Raw genomic sequence first — 19929 nt, 5'->3', positions numbered from 1 at the left:
GAACTAATTACACAGCTGCAAACACTGAAGGCTTCACTGAGGAACAAAGCAGCCAAGTAGGATTAATCTGCCCTAATTTAGGTGGCTAAAAGTTTCACATCTGCTTCTAAATCATCCACACTATTTTCCTTTTCCACTCAAGAGAAAAAACCCAGAGGATCACTAAAATCAGTATCAAAGATAACTGAATGAATCCCTCTGTAAAGCTAAATGTGTGTTTCCAGTGACTGCAAAGGAAGCCTTGGGTCAGTTCAGCATCTAACTTCTAGTCATCTGAAGCTCAGGTCAGTGCCAAGTGTCTGACTACGACCATAGGAACTAGTGAGCAGGGCAGGCAGAGCTGCCGGGGAGTCACCTTTCCTCAGGGTCAAACCCTTATCCATAGGCTGGGCTAGTTGTCTTTGTTCCCAGCCAGCTCTGTTGTAGAGATGGTTTAATCAATTAGAGCACTCCTTGATATGCCAAAGTAAAAGGATTATTTCACCAAAACTCACTTTTTTTAGTGCCACCTACCACTTAGCTTCCACTTAACTGCATTTTTCAATTAGCCAAGTAATTCACTTCTCATCCATCCACACGCATGAGACAGAGCAAAAGCAAAAGATTTCATTTAATTTACAGCCACGTGTCTAGAGACTTGGATCATCATATTGTCAGGAGGCAGCCACCTAATCCCTGATAAATTACATTACCAATAAGACCATGATCAAGGGGCAGGAGCTGTTTGCAAAGGCTAAAAATGAAAAGCCAGGTGGGTGGGTGAATGTTTAAGAAGGCAAGTGTGCAACATAAAGTACTGTCATTTTTAAACATAAAGGCTGAAGGAATACGTTAATTAGTAACAAATTAAATAATTTTGGACCCTAGACTGCATGTGCTTTTTTTTGCTTGAATTTATTAATCAAACCCAGGGAAAATAAGAAAGTAAAAATGACAAATCTTTCTGTGGCACAACCTTATTTCTAATTCCAGGTAACAAATTTATATGAACTTGTACTGGAAAAATTGAATCTGACCAGCAGTGACATGTATTTTATCACAGGTGCTTGTGTCCGTGCTGAAAGTTGTAGCTTAAGGTCTCAAGAGCTAGAAAAGAAATCTCTCTTAATTTCTTTCTCCATAGAATCCAGCACTGATAGCAGGAGACATGGCACTGCCTACTGCCCAGGGAATTGACTTTTTACCATTAAACCAAATACACAGCAATTTCAAGTTTTTTGAATTTTGTTTAAAGATGGCAAGTGTCAGCTCAAGTGCAAAATTACTAAAGACTGGAAAAGAGTAGTGAAGGAAAAGGTAAAAATTAGTATTTTAAAATGTTTATATTATTCAGTAGTAACACTGCAGGAGATATTTTTAAGACCTTGAGGTTACATATTGACTCACCAACATTTAATCTAAACTCTATATGGACATTTTACTCTTGCATATTTAAGACATTCCGTAAGGACCTGTGCCAAAGGTAACATTGGGAAGTTCTTAAACGATGAGCTCATATGGGCAACCTGACAGTTAATGCAGTTGGCATCATCACATGGTTTTCTTTCCCCTTTCCTATAGCCACACTGCAACCACTCCCTGCTGAAACCCAGATGGGACTTAGATTTTGGCCTGAGCTTTTACAATTAAATCCATTGTTTTGCATACCTGCTTAGATAAAACTCCATTGCATTTTCACCCACAGGTCAACAACAGGCTTCAGCCTGCAGGGTAGAAAGTGAGCAAACAAACACAAGTGTAGAGTGCAACCTACTGCCCAGTAATCAGTGATCATGGGCACATCACTAGCAGAACATGCTTAAAGTTGAAAGACTAAGCTTTGGAAAAGCCAAAATTAAGCTAATAAAAAAAATGGGTGTTTGAGAGCTGTTAATGGAACAGCTTTATTTTAGAAAATATATCACCAATCAGTAAATAGATAAAATACGTAAGTTATCACACAGTAATTCTGTCCAAATATTCCATAACGTATTAATGAAACACTGCATTTTGACTTCAATAAGTAGTTTGCTTGTATTTTGACTCTTACATGGAACTATATCTTGTGACATAATGAAACAGTCGAAATGGTGATTGAAATTAAACCCTTAAATTCTGGTGTTCCAATATTTTTCAGGTAGAAACAGTTATGTGGAAACTGCACATCCAGTAGTCTTAATAAAATTAAATTAGTTTGTGTAACTAAAAATGCCTGAAAGTTTATATTATTGCAATAAAGTGCAATTCTGACAACCATCATTTGCTTTTCATTTGTGGGATTTCACACCCAAGTATGTTTTAATTTAAATAGAATACAGGGTTTTAAATCAAAACAGGCAGCCTCAGAAATATGCTGGATATTACTAAAAGATACAGCTCACCACATTGGTTTTTCTTTTTTGCCATCAGCCATAGAAAGCTTTATTCCAAGCCTGATCACACTTTCAGTTACAAAACAAGTGGCAAAAACATAACAGTGAACAAGCAAGATCTGCCATATTTCTACTTGCCTCTATTCCCATACTGGACTTTCCATATTGAGGGATGGAGATTAAACCTCTCCCAATTTTAACATAATGAATTTATCTAATGGTATCAAATAAACGTTTTTATTCTTTTTCATTTCATTCCACAAGTCTTTTACCCTCCCCAAGCTGCCGTTTGTTAGTGCAACAATCCAGCACAGTGCTAGCTGCTGAGGTATACATGGTTAAACTCATTTCATCTTCAACTGAAACCACTTTGATTTCCCTCCCTCTTTTTCTTTTTTTAAAAGGTAATGAAAGCTGCATATTCACCATTTTACGTTTCTAAAAATAACTCCATTCTAGAGTAAAGAATGGTTTTGTAATAGTGACAGGCTGTAAAAAGCAATAGTCTTATCTTTTATCACCCATAGAACTAACTCCTGCTGTACTTTTTTTTTTTTTGTTAAAATATGTTTTGTGCAAAATTAAGTTCTGTTTAGGCCTGTACCATAATTTGGAAAAACCTGTGTATAAAACGTACTTAATTTTAAAAACAATCCCAACATCAAACAACAGAGAAAGAAGAAACAGATCAGATGCAGCTGAAGTTTTCACATAGGAAACTAAATAGAGTATGTTCTTAAAGCTCCAGTAATACATTCTTTCAAAAACCAGAATGCACTTTGGTCATTATTAAACTTTAGTACAGAGGCAAATAAAATACAAAATGCTTGTTTGTGTTGCTATATATAAAAATATTTTTATACCACACAAGTTTAAGATCCATCACTTCAAATCTTTCAAGTTTCTGAAAATTAGCAAACATAGTGCCATGTCCAGACTTGCCACCAATTACTTGTCATTTTTTAATATGAAGCCACTATTTTAGAAACATAAAATGTAAGAATACTTGCACCCACTGATACTGATACCTCCAAAATAGTTAGCATAGGGAAGTTTGTTCCAAGTAACAATGCTGGAGGGCTGAACATCTATTTTTGTCACACCAAAGTCAATATGACTGATCCATGAGGGAGGCAGGGCTGGAAGGCAGAAGGAGAAGTGGGAAACCCCAGCTGGGAAAGCTGGAGGGAACGACCCCTGCTGGGGAGGACTGGGAGGAGAGGGGGTTATTTGAAGACACAAATCTGCAGAATACCAGGCTTCATGAGCTCTGCTGCTCACCAGAGAACCTTACTATCTGTGTTTAACTGTTCTTAAACTTCAATGTGGTATGAATGGCATATACTATAGTGTACACGAGGAGAGCATCTATCTGTTTTGTGTTCAGTCATTCATAGCATTCCTTTCACCAGTAAATCTTTTACTTGTTTAAATATTCAACTTCAACATATAATATATACTGCTCCATAGTTCACCATAATATATTCCAATTAATATACATTTATATGTATATATATAAAGTTTCTCATTAAAAGTAACAATAAAAAGTGCACATATTGAGCATGCACAGTCAGAGCTGTGCAGAACAACCCAGTATTTCAAATAAATACAATATTTAATTTTATCAAAATATCATACAGCATGGTAACCATTTACAATTATTGCTCTAATAAAAGTGTTATCAAAGAGCACTTGTTGACTTGTTATATAATACCTTATTAATATCCCAGGATGTTTAAACTGCAGCCTGTATGAGTTTAGATCCTGGAATTACTCAAAATGTTTAAAAACTCCTTCCCACTTGCTTCTAATAGTGATAGAAAATATTTCTGCTACCTGTCATACTGCATTGTCAGTACTTTATTTTTTGTACGTGTCTCACTTTTCTATTGCAATCAAACTTCTACTGATGTTATGTTTTCCTCATAAATGACTGGTGCAAATGAAATATTCTAAGCAACTTTACCACACTACCAAAACTCAAATTACTTCCATATAGTGTTACTGCAAGTAAAAACATTCAGCGTTGGCTTCAGCTTTAACAACAGATACAGTCATTTAGTACAATCAATTTCCAGGATTTCAAGTTCTCAGACACACAGTTTTTGACCCTTTCCAAAACTAAACAAGTAAGTTTCAAAATAAAATATGTCAACTAAAATGAACATGTAACAGTGAGAAGATGAAATAAATACAAAGATTGCACAAGACAGTCAGATGTAAACACTCCAATTTTCCAAACATCCTTGAAGAGGTTGTAGCATCTGAAATACAGTTTCAGTGGCTGCTTTGAGGCAGTTTTGTCAATCATCGAGGCTTCCTGTAATACTGTTATCTCATCTTCTTTATATACTGTCAAGATTTGATCTTCCAGAGCTGGAAAAGTTACAGCAGTATATCAACATGTTTTCTCAACTCAGTTTTCTGTTTACCAGAACTGCAATACCACTTTTTTTCCTTATTGCATTTACTGCATAATCTATGATACACAAATTTCATATTCCTTTACTTCTAATAGGTAAAAAATTGGTAGACTTAATGGCCAATTAAGGGATTTGTGCTACAAGCTCATGGAAACTAATGTGCCTCAACTTGAATCTTGAAAAAGTTTCCAGAGTTTGTAGTTCAGAGGGAACCAGAGATTAGGACTTAGCAAGACAGTCCTTCAGCCATGATGAAATGACATTGTAAGGCTGGTCACAGTAATACTGTACCCACTGCAATGCTGTGCTGCAGTGCAAGACAAGGACAGCTTGCACCTTTCTGCACCCCTTGAAGAGTTACAAAGTCAACAGTGAGGAATTCAAGAGAGAAATCAGATCTGGGGGTCTTGTACTTACATTTATGAATGTCTCTATGTCTAAGAATTTTTGATAACTATGTGTCCTAAGTGAAGTTGGAAAGTCACAAAAACGAAAATAATGTTATAGGGGCTGTTTTGACAAATACAACACTATTCTTCTGATACAGCTTCAGTCTCACAACCATCTCATAACAGTAATTCCTCTAGTAAATACAGTTAAAACTTCATTAGGCTGCCATGTATGGTCCACCTATCATAACATTCTGAATGCCATGGTGAAAAAAAGGATGCTTATCAAGTAGTTACCTTTAGATTAAATCCAAGCAAGTCACTAATGACACCAGAAACAGCTGACAGGATGACAACCTGGGTGATATTATAAAGCAGTGGATTCATTGTAAGCCCATATAACCTAAAGGGACTGTCCAGTTCCTAGTAAAGCAAAACAATTACATCATTAAACAGAATAAATTAAGAATGGGTTTTGTTTACATATGTATTGAGTGATTAATTAGTTTAGGAAGTCTTCAAGTTACAGGGGAGAAAAAAACTATTATTCTGTATAGAAAAAAACAATGTGCAGGAAAATACCCATTAAATCAACTGACTGTTGACTGGTGCTGTCTAGATAACCCTTCCAAAAATTGAAGGCCACCTATGTAGAGCATCTTCCAATTTGTTTATGGAGGCAGGAAAAAAGAGTGTTAGTTTTCCTGGCACCAAGTTGCCAGCATTTTAGAATTCCTTATAATTTTCCAGAAATCACCTTCAGTGTTGACGGAGCTGGCAGACAGCAGCACCACAAAAAAAGAAGACAAGACTTTCCACAGTGACAGAAGGCTACCTCACTATTACGAAAAATTAACAAAAATGTCCTTCCTAATACAATTCCTGTCCTCTTCCATTAATTTTGAGAATAATTACTGATTAACATAGCCAGAAAAGGGAGATAAAGGGGAAAAAAAAAAATTAACTGCCAATATTTTACTTCTTTTTTTATTTGGAAGGATCAAAAAATTCTCCAAAATTAATCTGCAACAAAACTTAAACAAGGAGGCTATTTCACCAATTTTCAGTTATTGATACACATGAATAAAGTCACCCAAACTCTTCTGGCTTAGAGTTATGTCAACTAAAGGAAGAAAAACAAAGAGTTTTAAAATGTAAGACCGGATTATATAAAGTGTAACAACTACCACTGCTTCAGTCACTATAATCTGTACCATTATATTAATCTTCATCCTTCTCCTGCATTGCATTTTGGGCCTTTAACAAGGTCTTATAAAACCCTTTTTAATAAAGAATTTCAGAGCTCTGAGCCTTCTTTGAAAATACATTAAATAAGAATCAACAACCTTTTAATTAAATGTAATGTGGTATAAAACTCTGCTGCAAATACAAATTATATGAAAGACAATTCTGAGAAGAACAGCAGGGCAAAGTTTTTAGATTTTGCATTCATCTTACCAATTTAGGGAGTAAAAAAACAGTAAGAATATTCAACATAATACTGTCTTCAGTAAAAGCTGAAGAATCAAAAATATCCAAAACTAAATTTAAAAAAAAACAACTCCATTTAGCTGCAGGGCATGACTACATAATTGCATTGATCACTAGCTATCTAGAACTAATTTAAAGCTCATAATAGGTGGCTTGGAAATCCCACCTCATTTTTGGGCACGTTCTCACAGCAACTAAGTCATGGCCTATGTCGGGAATTTGTGCCACCTGAGCCAAGTGCCCTGTCGCAAAGGTCATGTTGGGTTTTTTTTAAAAACATTTTTTGTAAACACTGAGAAAAGCATAAAAAAGACTGAAGTGAATCAGATCAAGGGTTGATCAGTATCCTACCAACAGCAGCTGCTTCTCCCCAGAACTACGTTCTCACAGCACACAAACATTTCAACTCATGAGATATCCTGAATCTGTCCTCCTTTGTCTGGCCTAGTTGTCTAATCTCTCCTTGAACCCAGATAACCTTTCTGCACCCACAGTGCCCTCTGGCCAACAACTACACAAGACTGCTACCTGATGCACTTCAGTTAATCCAAAACCAGGTCCTAAAAGCTTTGCTGTCCCTTATTCTTATACCAAGAGATGCAATCAATAACCAACTTAGCCAGGCTCTTCCTATCGCTGTTCCATAACTCCCAACTTATGTTGCTGCTTTGCCTGCTTTGAGTCCTTGCTGGCTCTGTCAGTCCCCTCATGGAAAGTGCTGCGTACTTTGACATGAGACCATCACCCATGCTGTTCAAGGTGTGCTGGTGAGAATTACTCTGCTGATTAGAAGAAATACTTCATTATCTCTAGCTGGCTAGATTAAGCTTTATTTAAGCTTCATTCTAAGAACTGCTCCTTGGTGCAAAGGAATCAGTTACGTAAGTGACCAGAACTCAATGTGTGGTATAGGAGGGCAGCAAGGTCTTAAAGCACCACTAGAGGCAAAAAACTCGTTTCTCCTCACAGGCTTGAATTTTCCTGACTGCGGATAGAAAGACACTGAAAGATATGGTTCATCTTTCCTGTATGATAATCCAGTCATTTCCTCTGCCGATGGGGATCTCTGTATATAGAATCAGTTGTGCCATACTCAGGCACAGTGGGAGGGGTGTGTAGACTGAATGAAATTTATCTGAGGGGGGGAAATACTTTTATATTTGCCAGCCATTCCTGGGGAACTGTTCTGCGTGACCACCCTACCCTGGACTAAATGAAGCTGATTCCCTGAACAAGAAAGCAAAATACTGTTGTTACTTTACTTCTGAACCTAACCATAACAAATCAGCATCATCTCCTTAAGAACTTTAGCATAAGAGCAGAATTTATCACAAGATTCGGACACTGAAAGCTGAAGCTAGACAAATTTAATTTAAAAATAGTTTACACAGCAGCAGAAGTGATTCAACACTGAAACACCATGCTAAGAGAGGTGGTCAGCAAAGCCAAGGATTTTTTTTTTTTTTAGTGTCAGGACTGGCTTTTAATTTGAAAGCCCACTTCAGTCAATTTTAAGTTACAGACTGGTAATTTTAGTGTAAAAACACAACAGGAATACTAAGTCTAATTGATTTTTTTGTTGTTGTTCATGAAAGCCAAACCTAAAATTGAAAGAAGTCTTTCCAGTGTTTTATTTATCACTCTTACTTGGCCTTGAGGTAACCCTTAAGTAAGTTTTGGATTAGGAAAATATTTAGTCTGAAGGAGAATGAGACATTTCTGGAGCAAGAAATAAGATCCCAGACAACTAAAAGAACAAAACAGTTTGCTTCCCAAATTATGAGAGATCTGTGAGTTTGAATGAACAGAAGAATTCAGCAGAGGCAAATTCATACACAAATGTCTTCCTGAAAACCTCAACCACTGCTTTGTTTGCAACAATGACAATTTTAAAACAGTTCTAAGCATATCCATATGCTCTAGCTTCAGACAACTGAAAGATTATTTTTCTTCTGCTGAATTTTAGAAATAGGAATTAATTAAAAAAAATACATGTTCTCTCACCATCAAGAAATATGTTCTACCCAGCAAGTATATTTAGTTGGCAAAAAGTATAACGTTGCATTAGCAGAAAACTTTTCTACTAATCAGCAAGATTCCACACAAAAAAACCCTGCCAAATACTTCAAGGAGACAGTTGACTTAAATATTTAAATTACATTAAATGAAATCCCTATCTCTAATTCACTTAAAAGTGGACCTGTGTTACAATTTATCTCTGCCTTCAAAATGATTCTTCTATTACAGTGAGTAAAGAAGACATCAAGTATAATTCAGTTTTAACTTGAAATACTAACAACTGGCAGCTTTTAAAAGGAACTATTTTTGTGGAAGAATAAAAAACCTCTCTAGAAAGAGATACCAAGACTCAAAACAGACAAGGGAATTGCGTCTTTTCTTTCACAAAGATTCATCATCCTGTCCATCCTGAAGTACCTTCTCTGTTAAGGAAAACAATTTATTATATATATTTTGTAATCCACAATGAAAGCAACACAGCAGACTGTATTAACAAGTAGCATCACTGTGACGGACCTATGGAGCAAATTTAAACCAAAGCAGACTGTACTGTCTACAAAAGTAACACAAGGGACTAATTAAAGAACCTATTCTGCTTCTTAGTTATATCTAATATGATAATAGCATTTTGATTCTTACCTTCAATAACTTAGTAGCAAGTTTTAAAACATTGTTCACTAGTGTCAGTTCCTCCTTCTTATTAGGTTTTTTCTCCATTTTCAAGTACAAGTTTATCTGATTTACATAAAACACAAGAATCACTGTTTATTCAGAATTTAAAGGATTTAATTTGAAAACATTCAATAATAAAATGAAGTGATTACTAAGCAGCCATATGATAGAACAGCAATGACATTTCTGCAAGTAAGCAAATTTTTTGCTTCCCTTCTAACATTTAAGAACATAAACTGGCTCTACCCTGCAGAAAAATACAATGTTTTATGGTATAACAAAATACATTTGACACTATTCTAGCAACAACTTCAGCGTAATTTACAAATTAAGCAAGAAAAAACACCACTTGTGTAAGGTTTCCATAACTCCTTTTTCCTCCTTCAATACTTGTCTGAGGTTTGTCAATTCATTTCCAGAAGGTTTTATACTAGTATGCAGACCTTATGCAGCTTAACATCCCCAAAAGTTATTGAATAGGCTGAAATGTTAAAACATATTTCTGCTAGAACATAATTTCTTTTAAAATGTCTTCGTATAATTGGGTACTTCATGAGCACCTTGAGTGGAGAAAATCAATCTTTTGAATTACTTGAAATATTTGAAAGATCATTAAACTCCTCATTGCTGTAGAAGAACAGCACATTGATCATTTCAACACTTCTGTAACACTTCTGTGATCCAGACTTTTTTACATCATTGTTGTTGAGAAAGTTTAGTTAAAAGTACAAATGAGCTTTCTTTTGGCTTTCTAGCAATTCTGAAACATCAGCTTAATTCTCAAGTGGCCTTTGATATCCTAGGCCAGGCAAAGGTTAGTTTTTCTTTTTTATTGCATAACAAAAGCGAATCGCAGGAAAAATATCTTGATAAACTGTGAACTTTTTATTTTTGGATTATAACCTTCGACAAAATCAAAATATTAACAATTTGACACTATAATGAAGTAGTCCTTCAGATGACAGAGACTCTTACCAAACTACAGAATCAAAGCTGCAGAACAGAAGTGATGCTGTATGATGCTACAATATATTTAAACACCTTGTTGTAAGGTGGTTGTTGAAATAAGGATCACAGACATCTAAACAAAGTAACTGAATATTATCAGAACTCCTTAAAAAGGTCACTGTAACTGTTATACAACTTGAAAATAAACTATGCCTATATATATTCCAAGGCATATGAAGCTCCCAAGCTACCAATTTTATTTTAAAGTAAATTATGATTTTAAAGGCAAAGATATTCCAGTCCTTAAATATAAAATTACTAACTTGAACATTGCAAGTGCTTATAAAGAGGAATAAACTAAGAATAAAGGCTGCATTAGCAATTCTAAGAAAACAGTAGGTAGTAAAGCATAGAGGAAGGTTCTAATCTCTTTTGACAGTTACTATTATTTTAATAATTTATGAAAAAAAAACCCAACACTCAACAACAAACTGTAACTTGGGAGGGGAGTTTGAACGTGTATATGCAGTCATCTACCATACTTATTCTGAGCTTGAAACTGGCAAGAGGACAACTTTGATCAGACCACACATTGTATTATTCAACATGGAACCACTGAAGCACTTAATTTACTAGATCAATAAAAAACACTTCAGAAGGACTTGAAAAAACTACAGGCAAACTACATACAGTCAAAAAAATCCCTTGATGTAAAATGACGGATCTTTCCCTTTCCCACCACAATTACTAATAATGAAATTCACTGGTTGAATACAAAGCACACACAAGTGGCTGGAACTTCACTGACAGAAAGTAGAACTGGCAATTTCATCTTATCTGTGAAGCATTTAAATTCAGTCTAGGGGTTAAGGCTTCTTTGTCTTCATTGGGTTTTTATATTGTTTTTTGTTTGTTTTAAAGCTTCATTCTCTTCTCAGTAAGCCTAGTGTGAGATTTTCAAGGACACCCATTAAGATGTGGCTTTTTAGATCAAGTGAGTGTCAGACAACTGTTTGAGCTTGACCTCTCATGACAGGGCAAAACCTCAGACTTTCATTAATCTGTCTTGAGAACACCATAAACACACTGTGGTATCAGTGAAACCTGTCCATAATAACGTCTACCCACAGTGATGTGCATCCTTTTTATTTTCTGAGAAACGATTTTGAATTCTATTTTGGTTTTCATCTCATAAAGCTCTCAGACATTTTTGAGGGAAATGACTTATTAAGAGGATAACCTGGATTTAGCACAATGCTAAGTATCTGATGATACAGCATTTTCTGAATTATTTTTTTTCCTATTTAAGTTCTGGAGGCAGAGAGAGAATGCTTCTCTCAATGTCTATGCTGACTTAAAATGTTCTAACACTGACTCTCATGAAAAGCAGCATAGAAGCCTGTGAAAGCAAAACAAAAGCTTGATATTCTCTCTCTATCTCTCTCTCACCTTGCTCTCCACATTTTCTTCTATCTTTATCCCCAACCTTTCCTCCATTTTCATTCCAGAAACAAAGGACACAAATACCACTGGGACATTAGGCTATCTGTACTCTGACAATCTACAGAACAATACAAAACTCTCTAGGCTGAGGAACACGAGATTTCACAGTGTTGCAAAACACAAGATTCAGGACAAGGTAAATGGGCAGTCTGCCTTCTCACTGTTTAGCCCCACCATCTCTAGTAAAGGCAGAATTAATTCTCATTGAGCAAAGTATGTAAGTAGGCATTTATACCATCTGTAGTAAGCTCCAGATCCTGATTTTAGGAGTCTTAGTTTGGAAGATTTTATTCTCCAACTAGAACACATTTCCTGTAGGAAACCAGTGAAGATTTCTTGAACTGCCTATTTAACTTGTTCTGGAAGCTGTGTTTTACACTAGCGTGAAACCTCACTGAGAAGAGGTGGCTTCTTACTTACCACTAACAGAACATGCTAAGCTCAGAAAACTATCAGCAGTGCCAGACAGAGCAGAGAGGGGAGTTTGCAGTACAAACATTGACATGAACATTCTGAGAAGTACCTGAAGCCATTTTCCTAAAATGCATATCTAAGACCTACCAAATTAATTGCTTTTTTTAGATATGAAAATACAGGTTGACAGAAATTCTCACCTGCTCAGTAAGTAATATTGAGGTATTGCTGTACTTTTTACTTGTTTCAGATCCAAGAGTAACAAATCTTAAGAGGAAAAGAGTTAGTGAAATACACCAAATTACAAGTTCCCAGTTGTAGTGACAATCCAGGAAGATCTCATGCATGTGAAGCAGCTAAAAACAAGAGAAAAAAGTTATTTCAAAGTAATAATTACATTACAACATCAGAAAATAATTGCGCGTCTCCCCAACTCCAAGTAAAATTTCCCAGTAATAAGTATATGGATTGGGTTTAGGCACAAAAGATTTCTTAATCATAACTGAAAATCAACACACTGTCAAAGATATGGGGTTTGAGAAAAGATGTGCTCTGAAAGGCTCAATCAACATTTAGAGACTTCTTTTTTCATATCCCTAAAGCAATAGAAAGAAAGGCACTCTAGAACAATTTAACATTCATGTTCAAACTTGCAAAGACACTAAATAGAAAAAAACCAAAATATACCCCCAAATGCACCGAATTACACAGAAAATTGAATTGAAGCAATTACCATTACATTATATTCTTACTAAAATAATTTATAGTTAGCTACCAGGAAAAAAACATTAGCATTAATTAAGGGAGAAAGTGAGGAAAAAAATACAACCAGAAGCCATTCAGAAGCTTCCCTGTATTCTGAAAAGGAAAAATCTTCGGCAGTAAAAAGTCTACAGATAAATTTGCTTACTAAGAGATATTCCACTAGAGGGCAGGCTAATATAGCCAGCAACCTTGTTTCTCACAAAACGCTATGAACCAAGGTCAATTCCAACTGTCATTGCAAAAGTGTCTTTTGAAGCAAAATGTTATGAAAAAAAACTTGTGTTCCAAAATCCATTATGGAAAATGAAAGAGGACAGAGATGTAAACAAATAATATGTTAGGAATTATGCTATCAATAAGTTTGTTTAGATCTTACAGAATAATATTCTGAAGTAGATAAAATGAAGAATTTAAACTGCAGCTTAATATTTTGAAAATCTGTAACAGCTGTTGCTAATTTTTCACTGTAGTCTTTTGACTTAATAGGAATCGCCATGCAAAATGCACCCAAAATTAATTTAAATAATGGCTGTTTCTATGCAAGTAAGATTTCCTCACCTGTGCACAACAGATAAACACAACTGAGATAGTCAGCAGAAAGGCAGATGAAACTATTACATCAACTGAGCGTTGAGGACCTCGACGCTGAAAATAAAGGGATATGCATAAACGTGAGTGAAAACCTCCACAGTCAGCTTTGATATTTAGCACACCCAGTTAGACTCACACCTTGAACCTATGATTCATCATGGCTTGCAATTTGGCAATCTAAGTTCCAAACACCATATAAGAACCTAACAATATCACTACATTTCAATACTTCCAAAGGCATGTGTGATTAATTCAGCTTTAAGCGTTTCAAGGTAACTATGAGAAAAGAAAATATTCACCACTTCTTCAGTCAGCTGCTTGATGGTGTAAAGTAACAAACTCATACTTTTCGCCGCGGTAAAAACTAGACATTTACCTTCTGACAACCTGGCTGCCTGCAGACACCACTGGCCCAGAGTCATTAAAATGTAGTAAATGGGGTACATATTCACCAACAGGGGCAAGTGCATAGGGGGAAAAATTCAAACTAGAATACCAATCTTCCATCAACAACATATGAGATATTTTAGCAAAAAATATACATTATTTTACCTTTAGATAGGACCTGAGAGAAAGCCACATTTTTATATTCTGTACTTTCTTCAAGCGGAAGTGAGGAACCTCTGATTTTCTTGCCCTTCTAGCAGATGTCAGATGACCAAAAAGTTTGGCAAAGAGTAGCCTCTGCAAAGAAGAAAAACAAAACTTAACAGCTAACTGATTTTCAAAAGCACTAAAAAGAAAATGGAGAAAAGGCACCACGTAATATGTTGAAGTAATGTACAATGTATCAGTGTAAATTAAAATGTAGTACAGAAATAAAGAGTAACATGTTATTAAAAAGAGGAGATACACTAAAAAGTTTCACAAGTCTTCATGTTCTAATGATAACAAAATCTAGCTACACTTGGAGTTCCTTTCTTCCAATTTTAGACAAGAGATGTGCTATGCTCTTAAAATTCAGGAAAAAAATAAAATTAGCCAATCATTTCCATAAGAGAGTGGCTGTTCCTTCTAAGAGAAATGATTACTAGAAGCAGGTTAATTCTATTCTACTCCATAAATCACAGATTTTACCTATAATTTGAGAAAGGTATAAACATTTTTATTTTGCAGACCAGTAGGTATCTATAATCCCTGCAGCAGGGATATTGATGCTCTCTCAAAAATTCACACTGTAACAACAAGCAATAAATCAAGAGGTGTATTACTTCAGTTAGCAGCACACTCAGCCTCCAGCCACAGGACTGACCTATCAGTGAAGCAGGCAGGGATACTGGCTAGGGTTTGGACTCAACTGCTTCGAATTAAACTGAATTTGCCCACTCCCTGGAGGTGTTCAAGGCCAGGCTGGATGGGGCTTTGAGCAACCTGGTCTAATGGGAGGTGTCCCTGTCCATGCAGGGGGGTTGGAACTAGGTATCTTCAAGATTCCTTCCAACCCAAACCATTCTATGATTCTATGGAGGTTTTGAATGAAGCACACTGGCAGAAAAAGCTGGAAATTTTACAGAGTTCTACTGGAAATCTTTCTCACTGGGGAAACATGAGACAAACTGGGACATAACTAAGAGCTGGGTTAATGCATTGAGTCAGAAATCCAAAATAAAAGATTAAGATGTTTTCCCTGAGAAATGTTCTCCAGGAAAAAAGGTTTAGCCACAGAAAATGTACAGACACTTCAGTCCATTGCAACTGAGTCATGTCCTAAACTCTAAGCCTGCTGAAGTATTTGTCATCATCTATGAATCATAGCGAGCAGAAGAAAACACGTCTAAAATATCCACAAAGTCAAAAAACCACACACATTAAACTTTGCTTTGCTTTGGATGAAGCCTCTTGGTTTGCTGTTCATACCTGTTTATAAGTCCTTTCTGCTACACACAGCAGAAAAAAGAAAATCCACACGAGAGACACACGGACCACAAAACTTATAATAACCATGGAGAGAACCAAAACGTCTCCATTTGATCCAAATGCAGTCATACAAAGTTCAGTGGCAGAATGTGTAGCTAGTTGTTCCAAATCTTTAGCTTGGGAAAGTCGAAAGACAAATGGCATTAAACCCAAAATTAAAGATATGATGTTTCCAAAAATCTGATAACCAATTCCTGGTATATAGCTGTTCACCTAAAAACAAAGTAAGAATTTTTTTTGAATTAATTTGCAATTATACAATAAATACATTATTAATGTTACTGTCTTACTATTACAAATAACACCTTATAAGCTACAAGTTCTAAGAAACCTTCAACCAAGCATCTTCACAATTACTATTAAGAAAAAGGAAGTTCTCAAAGAACACTTAAAAGTACAGGAACCAGATATGACAAATTCTTTAAAAAAAACAAAATAACATTGCAGTTAAAAAACTCCAGTGCATATTCTTGCATTAAAAATCCATTCAACTCTGAATTAGCAAAGTGTGCCAAGCTGACTGCGTTGCTTACATCCTGTATGTTGCTGCTATTTGTGTTACGCTTTAGGTTGTTTATTTTTTTAAAGCAATAAAAGTGTCCACAGTGCAGACAGGACTGGAGTTCTATTGTGCTGGTTATGGCTTTGTTAAGTTTACTTCTGCTGTGGATTGTACCCAAAACTGTATCATCTCTGAGTCAGGTACAAAGCATTGAACTAAGTTTGGGAATACACAGCTTTTTAACAAGTTGGAGATGGTAAGTGTCAACTTGTCAAGATCAGTGATAGTTTTCTATAGCTATGCTAGGATTATGTTCACCTCTACAAAAAGCCCAAGTTGTCTATATTGAAAGACTACAGCATTAAGTAAATGCTTTTTTCCACATGTTTCCTGAAGAGGAGTACAAAGAAAAAGATGAGAGGACCAGTGAGACATTCCACTCCTCCTTAGATGTTTCTTTGCTTTTCTTTTCAGTCTTAACTTTAGCATCCAAATGCTCACATTGGTATATTCCTAACTCAATATATCAGTTGTTCATCAGAATCAAGATGTAAGATTATCCCCAGCATGTATCACTCTGGAACAATAAAACAGAGGTTGGCTATGCACCTAACAATGCAAACATTTTACTGTCCCAATGCTTAAGATTTGTTATCTCTTTAACCTAATAATAACAAGTAAATCAGAGTGATGTAAGCCATGGAACAGTAATGACAATGACAGATACTCTAAAAAAGTAAATAAAACCCCAAAAAAAACCAAGCTTATTTTTGTAGTGCTTAGACTCCTAAATACAGTATTTGCATAAAGTAAAAAGAATACTCACTCTGTTCATTATCATACCACTGATTTCAAGCACAGACATATCTGCCTTCTTGCAGTCATTACCCTCCCATACAATTGCACTTATTTTTTCTAGCCCTGGATTCAAAGTGTGGATCCAAGGCAAATGACTCTGGGGAAGACAAGGAATATATTCCATTAGAGATAAAATCTACTGTTATGTCAACAGGCCTTTGTCAGCAATATGCTGACAAAAATGCTCTATTGACACAAATATTGTTATATAGCATTTACTTCTAATATATGTTACTATATGTTAATCACACTCCTCAAAACCATTCACTTCTCTTCCAAGAAGTAGCTCTGATCTCTCCTTCACCATACTTTATTTTGTAATAACATTGAGTTATTGTGGTTGAGGATTAATCGGCTTCTTTTTTGCTCAAAGCTGATATCGCTGTGGGAATCTGCTATAGATCTCCCAACCAAAGCAATGAGGTGGATGAAGCTTTCTATAAGCAGCTGGGAGAAATCTCCCAGTCATTGCTGTTGTTCTTGTGGAGGACTTAAACCTCCCAGATATCTGCTGGGAATACAACACAGCTGAGAGGTAACATTTCAAGAGGTTCCTGGAATGTGTGGAAGATAACTTCCTCACACAGCTGATTAGGGAGCCTGCTTCTGGTGAACAGAGAAGATCTTGTCGGGGAAGTAAAAGTTGGAGGCTGTCTAGGGCACGGTGATCATGAGATGATTGAGTTTTTGATCCTCGGAAAAACAAGGAGAGGGGTTAGTAAAACTGCCACCTTAGACTTCCGGAGGGCAAACTTTGACCTGCTCAGAAGACTGATTGACAAAGTCCCTTGGGAGACTGCCTTGAAGGAAACAGGAGTCCAGGAAGGCTGGACATACTTCAAGAAAGAAGTTTTAAAGGCACAGGAGCTGCTGTTCCTGTGTGCCAAAAAAACAGTAAGTGGGGTAGGAGACCAGCCTGACTAAATAGGGACCTTTGGAACAAAAGGAGAGTCTATGACCTTTGGAAGAGGGGACAGGTCACTCATGAAGTCTTCAACAAGGCCAAGTGTCGGGTCCTGCACTTGGGCCACAACAACCCCAGGCAACGCTACAGGCTTGGGGAAGTGTGGCTGGAAAGTGTCTGGCAGAAAAGGACCTGGGGGTTCTAATTGATGAGCGGCTGAGTATGAGCCAGCAGTGTGCCCAGGTGGCCAAGAAAGCCAATGGCATCCTGGCTTGTACTAGAAATAGTGTGACCAGCAGAAAGAGAGAGGTGATTGTCCCCCTGTACTCAGCACTGGTGAGGCCATGCCCGGAGTGTTGTGTCCAGTTTTGGACACCTCCATTCAAGAGAGATATCGAGGTGCTGGAGCGAGTACAGAGGAGGGCAACGAAGCTGGTGAAGGGCCTAAAGAATAAATCTTATGAAGAACACTTGAAGGAGCTGGAAATGTTTAGTCTGAGGAAGAGGAGACTGAGGGGAGACCTCATCAGTCTCTACAACTATGTGAAAGGTCATTGTAGCGAGGTTGGTGCTGGTCTCTTCTCGCAGGTCTTTAGCAACAGAATAAAAGGGAATGGCTTCAAGCTGCAACAGGGGAGGTTTAGACTGGACATTAGGAAAATTTTTTTTCACAGAAAGAGTGATTAGACACTGGGATAGGCTGCCCAAGGAGGTGGTTGAGTCACCATCCCTGGATGTGTTTAAAGGTTGTTTGCATGTGGTGTTGGTGGATGTGGTTGAGGGGAGAACTTCATAGAGTAGGGATGATGGTTGGACTCGGTGATCCCAAGGGTCTTTTCCAACCTGAATAGTTCTGTGTTCTATTTTATCACTTGCTTTATCAGTATTTCTCTGAAATATTTATCTTCTGCTAGAATCTTCTCCCTTTTTTTTTTTTTCATTAGATGGAAAAAATGTATTTACATTACTAAAACAATTCAAGTATTAGTTGCAGGACTTCCTTGATCACAGATTTCAAAGGTCTCCCTCTAGAGGGAGTATCAACACCAGGAGCTGAAACTCAAAGATTCACAATCTACAGTCAAAGAGAAAAACACTCAACTGCAGAAAAACCAAGTCAATGCACATAGTGCAATTCATCTCCCTATTGTAAGGGTTTTAATGTAGTGTTTATAATGAATGTAAGCAAGAAGAAATAAAAAGAATTCAAAAAAGCAAAGACTGGATGAAATCCAAAGCGTTGTCTCTTTTGAGTTTGATTTGGGGGGTGAAGGTTGTGAAATGTTTTTTAAAATCAACAAATACATCATTTTCAATTCTGTTTTGGAGTTAAAAGCTTGTCTTTTGACATTATTTTCCTTAGCATTACTACCATCTCTTGCAGGGCATTCCTTAGTACTGCCAACACACAAGACATGTTTACCCAGAAGAATGTTTCACATTCTCTCCATCTCTTTACTTAAATTAGTAATGCAATTAACATGTAATTTAAATAAAAGACTTCTACTACAAATATAACTCGCATTGTGACATCAAAATGGATTTTATCGAATGAAAACTACTACTTGATTGTTAATGATGAAGTGTTAACAAAGGAATCTGTCCAACATTAACCCAAGGCAGGCTGCAGCTGGAGTGCTGCCTAACAAACACTAACATTTTAGAAATTACTGCAAACATGTTACTTAAGAAAAGCATTAATGAGGGAAATAACATCATTAGCTTTAAGGTAAAAATTAAAATATTGCATCTACATAGAACTTAGACATACATAATGCACATGTAACATTATACATTATGTACACACATATATATAATGTAAGATACTATGCATGTTATCTTCCGTTTGCTTTTCTATATATACATTTATATATAAGCAAACAGAAAGACTTCTGATATGTGCTCCAAAGATAGTTCTCCTAGCAAAAAAAACCAACAAACAAAAACGAAAACCCTAAGCCATCTACACAGAGGAAACTTAACTCAATCTGTACTTGTCCAGAACTAGAATTAAGATGCAAACACTCAGATATTCTGCAGGCTATTTCAGTATATCATCATATCTTCTCCATTGGAAAAATGAGTAGCAGAAATAAATTTTTCCTTGTTTTAATCTTATCAAATTACTTCAGCTTTGTTACTTTCATTTACTATGAAGTTGTTTCTCCCAGACCTCCTGACA

At 36.3% G+C, this 19929-nt stretch overlaps 1 protein-coding gene across 6 annotated transcripts in view; it reads right to left on the bottom strand.

Annotated features, from left to right (window-relative positions):
* Positions 1-3124: 3124 nt before the first annotated feature.
* PHTF2 (putative homeodomain transcription factor 2) overlaps positions 3125-19929 on the bottom strand; it is a 67965-nt gene continuing 51160 nt past the window's right edge. For all 6 annotated transcript variants that reach the window (XM_051637796.1, XM_051637843.1, XM_051637834.1 and 3 more), the window contains 8 exons: positions 16812-16940; positions 15424-15696; positions 14119-14250; positions 13534-13620; positions 12411-12566; positions 9313-9408; positions 5461-5586; positions 3125-4727 (listed from right to left, as the gene is read on the bottom strand). In XM_051637796.1, the coding sequence (XP_051493756.1) occupies positions 4707-4727; positions 5461-5586; positions 9313-9408; positions 12411-12566; positions 13534-13620; positions 14119-14250; positions 15424-15696; positions 16812-16940 (1020 nt within the window). In that variant the 3' untranslated portion in view covers positions 3125-4706. The remainder of the gene's footprint in view (positions 4728-5460; positions 5587-9312; positions 9409-12410; positions 12567-13533; positions 13621-14118; positions 14251-15423; positions 15697-16811; positions 16941-19929) is intronic.

Source organism: Apus apus, chromosome 1 (genome assembly GCF_020740795.1).
Source record: "Apus apus isolate bApuApu2 chromosome 1, bApuApu2.pri.cur, whole genome shotgun sequence".
NCBI classification, from domain to species: Eukaryota; Metazoa; Chordata; class Aves; order Apodiformes; family Apodidae; genus Apus; species Apus apus.
The sequence above is the reverse complement of the archived record's forward strand: the minus strand, read 5'-3'. Positions and strand labels throughout refer to the sequence as shown.